Source organism: Canis lupus, chromosome 16 (genome assembly GCF_048164855.1).
Source record: "Canis lupus baileyi chromosome 16, mCanLup2.hap1, whole genome shotgun sequence".
NCBI classification, from domain to species: Eukaryota; Metazoa; Chordata; class Mammalia; order Carnivora; family Canidae; genus Canis; species Canis lupus.
This window is the reverse complement of record NC_132853.1, coordinates 37519169-37531286: the sequence shown is the minus strand read 5'-3', so window position 1 is coordinate 37531286 and position 12118 is coordinate 37519169. Positions and strand designations below refer to the sequence as shown.

General features: G+C 55.7%; 1 protein-coding gene across 6 annotated transcripts in view; it reads left to right on the top strand.

Moving 5' to 3' along the window:
* SRCIN1 (SRC kinase signaling inhibitor 1) overlaps window positions 1-12118 on the top strand; it is a 67562-nt gene that overhangs the window by 5075 nt on the left and 50369 nt on the right. For 3 of the 6 annotated variants that reach the window (XM_072780319.1, XM_072780320.1, XM_072780313.1), the window contains exon 2: window positions 4051-4113. The exons of 2 other annotated variants lie outside the window; for them this stretch is intronic. In XM_072780319.1, the coding sequence (XP_072636420.1) occupies window positions 4051-4113 (63 nt within the window). Of the gene's footprint in view, window positions 1-2095; window positions 2156-4050; window positions 4114-12118 lie in introns of those variants that run through there. One more of the 6 variants, XM_072780314.1, reaches the window with a different exon arrangement.

Below are 12118 nucleotides of genomic sequence, written 5' to 3'. Positions count from 1 at the left end.
CAGGGGATGAGGAGTTGGAGGGACAGTTCCCAGAAGAGCTGTTTCTCCCACACTCAGGCTGCTGCTCCCCCAGCGCACTCCTCATACCTCACGCACGCACTCGGCTCAGGGCCCAGCCACCCGGGGACACCCTGCCCTCATCCGCTCTATTGCGGGCGGGCAGACAGAAGGCTTTGGGGGTGAGAAAGTATTCTTCTCCCCTTCCCCCTATCTTTGCCCAGGACAGCTTGAAAGGAAACAGGCCCACGCTGCAGTAGGAGGAATAGAGGTTAGATGGGAAAGAAAACCTCCCAGCGTGTGAAGGGAGGGGGAACACTCCAAGGTAGGGAGCTCTGGCGTTGTCTTAGACCTTGTGATAGGTGTGTGTGAGCATGAGGAGGCTGGTGTTGTACCTAAGGGCAGGGGACTGGTTGACATGACCTTCGAGATGACCTTTGGGCCATCCTGAGGAGCTTGATAGGTCCAGTTTAACCCCTTGTGGCTGTTGTGGTTGGCAGGGTACAGGGGTCCATGATGGAGAGGGGCCCAGCCCTGCTGGGGAGAAGTGGACTGGGTAGTCACTCTTTGATCCCCCAGCACAGAGAGGTGGAGTGCAGTGGAAAGAGCAAGCATTGGACTGGGATCAGGTTGCCTGCCTTCCCTACTGCTGTGTGACCTTGGGCAAGTTACTTGCCTGCTCTGGTCTTCATGTCCTTGATAGGAGAAGAGAGGGTGGCACCAGAGAACCTGTAAGGTCTCTTCCAGCTGTCTCAAGTTCTACCTTGTTCCCCTCCCCTGAGATAATACATGCCTCACCACAGAGAGGGTGGGAAGGATATTTCCAAGCTCCGGTTGAACCGGGAAAAATGGAGATTTGGCCCAAGAGAATATTGGCACATGCGTGCAAGGGCAGGCAGGCACGCATGCACGCACACACACACACCTTACAAACACAAACAGTCCCTTGTGCTCCAAAGGCACATTTTGCCCAAATCTACCCCCTCAGCCCAGAGGATGGATAAGCGGGTGGCTACAGGCTTCAGCTGTCTGAATCAGAGGAGGCTCACTGTTCTCCCTTCCCTGCAGAACTGGCTTTGCTACGTTCCATTCCAGTCAGGGGCTAGAATCCAGTCCGCATCTTCCTCCTCGGAGGCACTGCCCGCGGGTGGCTCCTCTTCCCCCACAACCTTTTTCTGGTTCCCGGTAGCCTCCACCACCTGGCCCAGTTGCCTGCATGTCCCGGCGTGGAGTTCTGTAAGACTGGGAGGGAACTGGGTTTTACCAGCCCGCCTTCCTCACCGCCGCCAACGTCCCCATCCCCGCACACCGGCTGCTTTTCCACCCCAGCCACAGAGCCTGCTGGAGACCCCAGACCCAGGGGTCCACAGGGAGGCCTCAAGACCCAGAGACCCCACCGAGAAGCCCAAACCCAGAGACCGCTATGGAGAGGCCTAGCTAGAGATATTTGTGCAGAGCAGAGGAGGTGGTTGTGGGAGGGTACCCTGCCGGCTGCCCACACCCCCAGGGCGAGTGATAATTGCAGACACAGCGGGCATCTGTGGCCTCACTCTAGGCCCCAGCATCTGCCTCATTGGGGAAGAATTAACGATTCCATCTCCTTGGGAAGGCATTCCACGGCTCACTGAAGCCCTTTCAGAGAAGGACTCGGTCCTTCTCCGCCCCCACCCGGTGGCTGGGCAGGCCTGCTGAGCCCCCTTTCTTGTCCCAACCTCTTTCCAAGTGAGAAAGTGAGGGCTGGTAGGATGACATAGATTGTCACATCGCTGGCCCTGACCTTTAAGGCTCTCCCTAGCCTGAGTGCTGGGGGATTTCTGGAAGTTAGAAGGAAAAGGGGGCTGTGAGTGGCTTCCTGATGCTCTTCCATGGAGGAGGTGAGAGAGCAGGAAAGGAGCCCCCCCCCCCACCAGGGGGCAGGATGGCACTTAAAGATGAAGCTCGGGAGGTCCTAGTCCAGCTCCTCCTGCACCCCACAGCTCATCCCCTCCCCTGCTCCCTGGTCCCTCCGCAGCCCAGAGTTAGAATCTTCTGCCTCCCACCCCTAGGATGAGGCAGAAGGAGACAGAAGCAAAGCCTTCTCTTCCACTTACTGTCCTTCAGAAATAACTTATCCTGGAGCTTGGGCTGGAAAGAGGGGAGACAGCCAAAGCCGGAGGAGGTGAGACGGGAGGCAGCTTGGCTCAGGAGTCAAGTGCTCGGCTCGGGCTCTGGAGTCAGACGGATGTGTGTGCTTTGGGGCAAGTCACTTTGCCTCTGAAGCTCATTTTCCTATTCTGTAAACTGGGGCCCATAGCAGCGTTTTCCTTGCGGGGTGGGTGCCGGGAGTAAATGAGGGAATTTAGGTAGTGTTCCTAGCACACTAGGGACCTTCAAGAAATAGTAATTTCTTTGTCTTTGTCCTCCTCACTGTCCAAGGAATGACCGAACAGGGGACCGCTCTTCCTGGAGGAAGGGCATATGTGAGAATAACCTCTTTAGCTTTTAAATTTTATTTTTTATATAGGTATTGTGTTTGTATATATATTTTTAAGACTTTATTTATTTATTTGAGAAGAGAGAGAGAGAGATCGCAAGAGAGAACATGAGCAGTGGGCAGTGGGAGAGGGAGAAGCAGACTCCCCCCTGAGCAGGGAGCCGGATGGGATGGGCTTCGATGTGATGCGGGGCTCGATCCCAGGACCCTGGGATCATGACCTGAGCTGAAGGCAGATGCTTAATCGATGGAGCCACCCAGGTTCCCTCTTTAGTTTTTTTTTTTTTTAAACCCAGATGTTCACCTCAGTTTATCTGGGGCTGGGTCCCTGCAGCTGCCACTCAAGGCTGGTGGCGAGAAGGAAGGTAGACCTCCTGAGTCTTCACTCTCCTGGACTCTGTGCCCCTTTCCATCTGTCCCTTCCATGCCCTATCCCAAACCACACTGCCTTGTCCCGGAAACCCTCTGGGGCTAGATCGGTTAGGGAGCATTCTTGATTTCTTCCTTCAGTCAACGTCCCCACATCTGGGTACAACAGCTGCTTCTCCCTGGGATGCCTGCGTCTTGGGTAATCGGTGGGAAAATTGGAACCATGAGATTGGCAGGGGGCTCTGAGAACTCTTGCAGCCAGACGTGATGTGGGTATGGATGGGTCTGAGCCAGCCTAGTGAAGGCTGTGCTCGATAGGGTAGAGGCCACAGTGTCTCTGGGCAGCAAGGGTGTTAATGCTGCACGCCCCAGGATGAAAGGCAATGGGTAGATACTGCAGCACGAGGGGAAAAGGGTAGAGGGAGAAGGACTTCCCTGCAGAGTGGACCAGAATGGACCGCAGAGAGGGGCCCTGCCCTGGCACTGGTGGGTGAGGAGGCAGGAGGCAGGTATAGAGCCTCAGGCAATTTGGGACAGGGGTGCCATTTTCCTACACAGCTCTTATCACAGCGAGAGTGTGTGAGTGCTTGTTGGGTGTTCCTCCGTTACAGGCAGGGGAGGTGGGGGGCTTCCTCAGGGTTAGGGGGTGAGTGGAGCAGATGGGGCTCTCATGCTGAGAGAGGGCTGTCAGGCCCCTCTGACTCTGAGCCCACCAGCCTTTCAATGTTGGGTGACCTTGGTTGGGGGACACAGATGGCCCCTCCAAGGTGCTATCATTTGGGATCTTATTTGGGCACTCCAGTAAAAGGCCTGCCCCCATTTCTGGGAGGAGAAGCAGGCCTGCCTGCTGTCTGTCCTGGGGACCTCATTCTGGGGACTCCATGTTTTTTGTGTTGTCCTGCTGTCTGTCCTCCTGTCTGTCTCCCACCAGTGTCTCTTCCCCTTCAGCCCCTGCTCTTCCTCCAACACCCAGTCTCTATCCTACCTGCCCCCCAGCCCCCAGTATTCCCTGAAGGGATGGCTCCTAAGGTGCTGCCTTGCCCTGTCCTTAACCCTGCTCCAACCCTGTGGCCCAAGGCCCGTGGCCCAAGGCCCGTGCCCCAGCCCAGCCCACTCTGGGAGCCCCACCCTGGGCCCCTCGTTCTCTCCAGTTCCTCTTCTCTGACTGGGCATTCATTCACGACTTTCCTCCTTTCCTGTCCCTCACCCAGGGCTCCAGCGTGCAGCGGGAGGGAAGGCTCCAGGACTCTGTTCCCTCTGTTTAAAGTCTCCAGGTTGGTAAGCCAGGAGGGAGGCTTCCCCTCGCCATCCTGCCTCCCACTGCTTCTTAGCCAAATGCCTCTCCCCAGCCTAGAGGGCCAGAAATGGGGGAGGGGGGCTATCCCTGGTGGGCCCAGGCCTTTGCCAGGGGAGGGGACAGCAGAGACTTGACTCTGGGGAGGGCAACTTGCCTGGCGGAGAATGTGTCTATGTGTGCATGTGAGTTAGTATGTGTGTGCATGTACATATGTGTGCTGGCTGCAAAGCCTCTGTGTAGTTGGGGGTGGGAAGGGGGGGAGGAGGCAGGAGCCCCCTGCTGAGGGGACTGGTGGCGGGGAGGCGGGGAGGGGGGATCAGGAGCAGGGGGCCCTTCTTATGGAGGGAAGCCTGTGTTCCAGCAGAGGCCAGAGGGTGGGGGATGGGACATGGGATCATATCCCACCTCAGTACAGCTCTGTTTAGTTTATAGGCACTAGCAAACCTGTGATCTTATTTCATTTATTCAGTAATTCAATCATTCATTCATTCATTCATTTGTTCATATTGTTCATAAATAAAGATTTATTGAATACCTCCTCTGTGCCAGGCACTGAGCTAAGGTCTGAGTCCCAACAATGACCAAGGCAGATAAAAGTTCTTCCATTGCTGAAGTGCTGAGCAAATCGAGGGTAAGGAGTTGGTTAAGTTCACCAGCCACGGAGCCTGGGCTGTGGCCCGGCCAGCTGCTTGCAGAATACTGCTCCCACTCCAGGACTGACTCTGTGTCTTCCGAGGTCCCTGTCCACTCCTGCTCCTCTGCTGGCAGCTGCTCTGTACTTTAAGTCCTTGTAGAGTGTTCCTTGACCCGATGGCACCTCTTTACATCGTGTGACCCCACCAAGTAGGCAGTAATCGAGGCTCCAAGTCCCTGGTGATCTTGGGGACTGTGGGCAGCATGGTTGGACCAGTGCCAAGGCCACTTCACAGGGCCTCAGTGACCCAACCGCCTAAGTCTGTGCCCAGGACCAGCAACTTGGGGCCCTGGACCTGAGACCACCTGATTTGGGCTCCAATCCTCATGTAAGCCATTTCCTAGCTCTGTGGGCCTGGACCAGATGCTTTTCTCTGAGCCTCCGTGTTCCTGCCTGTAAAATGGCAGGGTTGTCGGGCATCTGGCTGGCTCAGTCAATAGAGCATGTGATTTTTTTATCTCAGGCCCCACGTTGGGTGTGGAGCTTACTTAAAAAAGAGGGGGGGGGGTGTAAATTCAAAACAGAAATGGCAGGGTAATGAGAAGAGTACAAGAAAAGCAGCAGCTGGTCCAGAGCCTGGCCTACAGCAGGGACTGTGCCCCATTGCTGGTTCCCTTTCTGCTCACACCCCTCCCACCCCAGGGCAGCCTGAGCCCAGTGTTGTCTGGGTCCTTCTCTGTCCCCCCACCTGAGGAGTGGGGCTGCAGGATCCCCACCGTGGCTGTTTGAAGACTCACATCCTCCAGCCCTTTTCCATCTCCCTGAAGGATGCTTCAGCCCCAATCTGGGCGGGCAGCTGGGGGAGGCAGCCCTCCTTGCCACTGTGGCTGCTGCTGCTGCCTTGATGGCTTTTTAATAACTTTGCTCCGAGACAATCTGCAGAGCGCTCACTCGTTTGTCTGCCTCTTAATTAAAATTACCGTTTTCCTAAAAGAGCAACGGGGCTGCTCCCCTCCCTCCCCTGCCCAGTGGCTGCTGCCAGAAGGAGGCAGGAGCACTTGAGATGGCAGCCCTTCCCCTCTGCCCACCCTCCTCCCCCCCTGTCCTGGTCACTCGGGCCAACCCCCCTTCCCCCATACCCCTAGCAGAAGGGCTGAGCCTCAGCCTCCCTGGTGGGCTTGGGGCAGGGAACCAGGAAGGGGGCCTGAATGCTCTCCTTTCTCACCCACCCTTTTCTGGAATACTCCCAGAGGCAGGGAGCTCAATATCTTCCAAGACTTCTTGTATCTGTAAAGAAGGGAAGCAACCCGGTCCTGCCTATCCACCCAGAGCAGAATAAGATGTGGATGGGTTTTGGAAGAGTACAGTGAAGGATTATTAGGGGTGGGGATGGGTGGGGGGCATCCGTGGAGGTCAGTGCCTCAACATTGACTCGGGTTTCACTTACAAGAGTACTCTGAGCTCCCTTTGTGGGCTCCGAGTTGCAAGGGAGTGGGGGCCTGGCAAGGTGGGGGGCTCATTTAGTCCTTGCTGAGTTTTGGGGGGAAAATCATCCTATGTAAAAATGAAAATACTAATGACCAATATTTACTGAATGTTTACTTGATAATACAGGAGCCATAGGCTGGGTTAAGCTCTGTGCATGTGCTAGTAAAACAATGCTATTGTTTTATGGGGGAGGAGACAGACCAGAGAGGTCAAGCAACATGCCAAAGGTCACACAGATAATCCATTATGGCAGCCTCCATATTGCCCTACTCCCCCTCCACCTAAAGCACTCTAGCTTCGGTCTCTCATGCTGTAGGCAGAGAGGTACACTTTACCTCACTCTCTGAGGCCCTGCGAGTGGGGGTCCTCCAGAGTTCATGAGAATTGGCTCTGAGGTTTATCTTCACCTTCCTGCCCCAACCCCATTCCTGGTTCGGCCCCAGGGGAGCCTAGAGTGGGAGAAGGTTGGGGAGGGGTCTGGAGGTTAGCATGTTCCCATTTCCCGACCTCCTTTTGGTTCAGAGCAGAATTCCTCTCCATGTGGGGAATGGGCCACAGGGCCAGGGAAGTGACTCAGTGACCTGGTTGTGACAGCATGTGCTGCTTGGTTGTAAGGTGGTTTCACACTGTGACTTCATCGGTGAGGCCCACCTAGTAAACCATCCTGGAGGATGGGGAATGCCTGGGGGCCTGGAGATCCAACACCAGGAAGGACCCCCCCCCACTTAGAAGTCTGTGTCTCCAGCAGCTCCCCCTGGGGCTGGCCTGTCTCCTCTGTGAACCTTTGTTTTTAGTGGCTCATCTTCCGGGATGTCCCCCCTTGTCACCTCCACTTCTGTGCCTCCCTGAGATGCTCCTCCAGGGCCACCTCCAGGCTTGACCTTCTGAACTCTCCCACCATACTGTCATGTGTCTTCTGGCCATTGGTTCTGGACACAGCCGAGCCTGCTGGTCCACTTTTGCTCTTCAGGGGCAGGAAATGCATGAAGCCTTGAAGCTGAGGATGAGGACAATAGCAATGGTGGGAACCATGGTGAGGGACAGTGCATGTGCTCCTTAAAGATATTAAAATCCAAAAAAACGAAACAGCACATCACCAGCCGGACAAAATACCTGTGCCTAGTGTGGCCCCAGCGTGATCCTTGCCAAACTGTGGTGCACTGGTGATGGCGACACAGAATAGGTGCCTCCTAATTGTTTGTTGAGTGAATATATGATTGTACACGTGCTAAGCATGGAGCTAGGTACTTCACATGTTTAATTCTTCCCATCTTCCCAAGGGTAGGCACTGTTTCCCCCATTTTGCCTTTGGGGAATCTGACATCCAGGGAAGTAAAATGACTTATTCAAGAGTACACACATATGAGAGGGCTTAGGCAAGATTTGAACCTTGGCTTGTTGTGCTATTCCTGCTCTGTTTGGTCGTGAGCATGTGTGCGCGGGACGCATGTCACACACTCTCGGTACCTGCCCTCGATGGCCAGTGGCCACCCGGTCAATATGTGCCCCATGCCTTGTGGGGTGGTAGGGTTGAAGAAGTTGAGGGCTGCAGAGGCAGGGAGGGAGCGGATGCCCATCACCCCAGCACACCCCTCCTCCCTCAGCTTCCGGTCCCATCCCAGCAGCTTGGGGATGGTGGCGTGGTGACAGGTGCCGAGCTGCAGAGATGACAGCACTGCTGATTCCCCCATAATTACTGTCTGATGAGATGCCAGAATTAGCCACCGCACGAGCATGGGATGCAGATATGGGGCACAGTGCAGGGAAGCAGCTGGGGGTGAGGGAGCCTCTCCTTCCAAGCCTGGGACCCCCCTGGCAGTAGGGCAGGGTCAGCAGTGGGGAGGAGGAAGCAGAATAGAAGGAAGCACTGTGTAGTTAATATGCATCAGATATTATAATGCGAGTTGTGATTTTCCAGTCCTCAGAGTGGTTAGGCATGCTCCTGAGATGGGCTGGCTCCCGGACAGGGCATCAAGGGCCTCAGGGCACTAACCAGAGACTTATAGACAGAGCAGGCTTCCCGGGGTAGACTCTTGAGTACACCCTTGGGTGCCTAAGCCTCAGATCTGCCTTACTGGGGCTGTAGGGGATAGAGGTGCTGGGAGGGGGCTAAGCCCCGGAGCAGAGTCCTTGAATCATATTAGCAAGGCCAGGCACCAGAAGAAGATGGAAGTGCCTGGAAGGAGCAGGCAGCTTCAGCTGACCTTGCCAGAAGAGTCATCCATCCCAGGCAAGAGGAATCAAGTTGGCCTCCAAAGTTCGAGGTCAGGGGAGGCCTGAGATTTAGCAGCAGGAGTCAAGGGAGGTGTGTTCTGGTCCCAGAGCAGGGCTGGGTGTGTCCTGGGTATTTGTTACCCCGGCACACATGCTGGGAGCAGGGGGAGGGCTGCTGAGGCAGAAGCAGAGAGGGGTCATCTGGGTTGCTCAGACCTCATCACACCATTGGAGCAGTTTTGAAGGCCACCAGCGAGGAAGAGTGGTAACAACATGGAGGTCACCCAACAGAAGGCAGACGGCTGGGGGGCTAAAACCAGGTCATGAAGGAAGGACCTAAAATGTTTCAGAAGAGGAGATTCAGGTTCTAAAGCCCCCATCCTGCTCTGAAGGGAGAGGTCATGACCTGCCCCAGATCCCTCTGAGGGCCATGGGCATAGATGCTGGCTCATTTTAGGGAAGGAATAACCCCACACGATGATCAGTGACTCAGATGTAATGAGTTCTCCATTCCTGGAGGTATCCAAGCCCTGGCTGGATGGCATTCCTGAGATAGGGAGGACTTCCAGTTCCTCTGTGGCAGGGGTTGGGAGGACTCTGTACCCAGCTAAAGTGTGAGAAGGTAGGGCCCCTAGAGGTTCTTTCAGAACTGTGGGACCTCTGCCCAGCCATGGGCCTCTGTGGCCCTGGAGCAGCTCAGTTCCCTGCCCCCCATCCCTCCCAGCCCCACCCTGGGGAAGAGTCCCTTTGGATCTCCTGGTGTGGGGCCTCCCGGGGTGGGGGATGGTGCTCTGTGCTTCACCCAGGAGGAGGGCTGCTCCAGTCTCCTCTCTCACGGACTTGAGAGGAGGACAACAGAGGCTCTGGCCCAGTGGCTGGACGACACAGGGATGCCTTAGTGGCAGAGTCAGCATTTCCTTCAGGGCAGCAGGGTGTACAGGAAAGAAGGGGGTCTGTGCTGAGAACCCCCACCCTTGAAATGAGAATCCTCCACTTGTCAGCTCTGATCTGGGCAAGGTACTCTTCCCGAACCTCCTCTTCCTCGTTGTGAAGTGAGAGAGAGGAACCTGACAAGGGGACCCTGAGAACTGAGTAAGCACTGGCCACCGAGCCCTCGCAGACTGTCCGGGGGTGGGGGGTGATGTGCACTGTTGTTGGGGGCAGTGGCACTCGGCCGGTTGGCGTCTCCCACAGCACCCAGTGGGCCTGGTGCCCAGCTTACCCCTCATCACTTCAATGGACGGGTGGTTTACTTGTGAAGAGAAGGTTGGAGGCTTCCAGTCTTGCAGATGGAAGGGGAGACTTTATTGCTTGCTTTCCAGCCTGTGCTCTGACTTCCTGGATCTGCTCTGGTGGGAGGGTTCAGGTGACACAACAGGGACAAATTCTGAAAGATGCCTGTGGTATCTGATCTGGCTTCCCAGGTCAGGCAGGAAATCTGCGGGGTCTCCTGCCTTCTCCCACCTCCGCTTGGGCCTCGACTCTCCAGAGGCTCTCTGGTCCTAACCTGGTGTCCCCAGGGAGAGGAATAATATGATGCAGATTTGTCTGTTTGTTCTCTGTCAGCTTGCTAGGCAGTAGAGTAATTAACCCATGACGTGAGGGTTGAGCCCTGGAGCCCAGTGGCCCCAGCTTCACCTTTCGCAGCAGGTGGAAGAGGGTCAAAGGCACATGGCTCCTCCCCCTGAGCACCTGTAGAGGTAGAGCAAAGGCTGAGGGTGCTCTGTCCTTGGCATCGCCTTTTGATTAAACAACCGTCAGAGTGGAGGTGCCTTGAGGTTTATACCCATCCCTCTATTTCAAAAAGGAATTCGAGCACTTTAGCAAGGAAGCCCTGAACCTGGCAAAGCAGGAGAGAGGCCAAGGAAGTTGCTTCCCTGAGGTGTAGCTGGATTCAGGAAAGGCAAATGGGGTCCCCACTGTCTCACACTCCAAGCTGGAGATGGATTGACCTGGCACTTGAGGTAGCCTCTGGATGCACTGCGATCTCTCGGGGGGTGGGAGGTGTCCTTAAATGTACATGATGTGTCTACACCGCACAGTGTGCTGTCTGTCCATATGGCATCTGAGACGGCAAAATGGTGAGTCAGGGTGGCGTCTGGGTGACCTGGGTCCTGGCTGGGCCTGGGTGTGCCCATCTGCGTGTAGATGCCCGTGGCGAGTGCAGATGAGGCAGTTTGTGGCTGGACACATGTTGGTGAGCGGGTACTGGGCAAGTGGGCATGCACCATGGTGCACAAGTATGATGCCGATAGGGTGAGTGAGCAGGAGCGTGTGCCTGAGCTGCTGAGCATGCGCTTGGCATCTGGAGATACCAGGACCCTGGTGGTTCTGGTGGCTGAGGGAGCTGTCTGGGTGCTGGCAGAGAAAGCGCCTCCTAGAGAGAGTCTGACCCCAAGAAGGATGGTGTCTCTGTGGAAGATGTGGAGGGATCTAGCAAGTCTGGGGCTCCTGCCCAACATCTAGGAGGCCCTCGCTGAACACTGGATATTGACAACTTCCCCGTGGGAAGGTGGGAGTGATGGATGGGCCCCTCATTTCCAATAGGTTGGGATGTCTCCCCCTGGGAACAGGAGGTCCCCTCCTCTAAGCATGCTTTTGGCCCAAGGCAACTTTAGGGGTGAGGTCCCTCTGTCCGTGCTGGCTGCCCTGGCCATAGCACCCTGAGGCTCCAGTGCCCCTTGGGAGAGCAGGAGCTCTGGCAGCCTCTTCAGAGTGGTGGCAGAGCTGGGGGACAGGTGCCCATGTCCCTCCCTTCCCACCGTCTTGTGTTTCCTTCCTCTCAGCCTGTGTTCCTCTCGGCTGCCTCTCCAAGGAGACGGAGAGCTGACAGGACACCTTCCCTCGGCGCGTGATGGTGGAGATGCCATGCAGGAGTTAGCTTGTTAACGCGGCGCCACGTGGGCCCACGCCAGGGCTGGTCCCAGCTTTTCCAGCAACAGCTTCAGACAGAGGGTGATACGCTCCCCTCTGCATCTCCGCCCCCTCCGTTCCCAGGAAAGTCAATTAGCCAGATCTTCATTAGTAGCAAAAAATCAAAACCCTTCAGTGCTGGGTCTGATAAAACTCTGACAGTGGGGTGAAAGGAAATCAGGGAATCAGGCCGATGGGGAAGGAACTGCCTCCCACTTGCCCCCTAGGCTGGTGCCTTTATTCAGTGCACAACCTGTGTGCCTGTCTACTGGGTGTTATTAGCTTTTTATTTTTTTTTAAACAAATGAGAGGACTGAGGCTCAAGGAGGCTGCTAACCTGCTCAAGGTCACACAACTGGTTAGCGGCAGAGCTAGGTTTGAACAGAGCTTTCTCACCCCCAAATTGATTTTTGATAACGTCATAGCTTTGCCTGTTTGCGGAGTGGGATGGTGCAGGGGAAAGAGGGAAGGTTGTTTATCTGGCCTTCTTGTCAAGTGGCTGGCTTCTGGCCCTTTTGCAGCAAGGGGAAGTCTTGTTTGAGGAGTGTGGTCAGGGTGCTATGTGGGGCCCCTGATTTCTGTGTGGTGAGCTTCCCCCGGGATGGGGTGGATGCCTAGGTTTGTGGCTGGCCATGACCCATAGCTCTTCTCTCTGGAGCTCAGGATGCTCTAGCATGTTTTCTACCTTGCAGCCGCCGAGTCCTCCTAAGGAGATTGTTAGTCTATGTCCTCC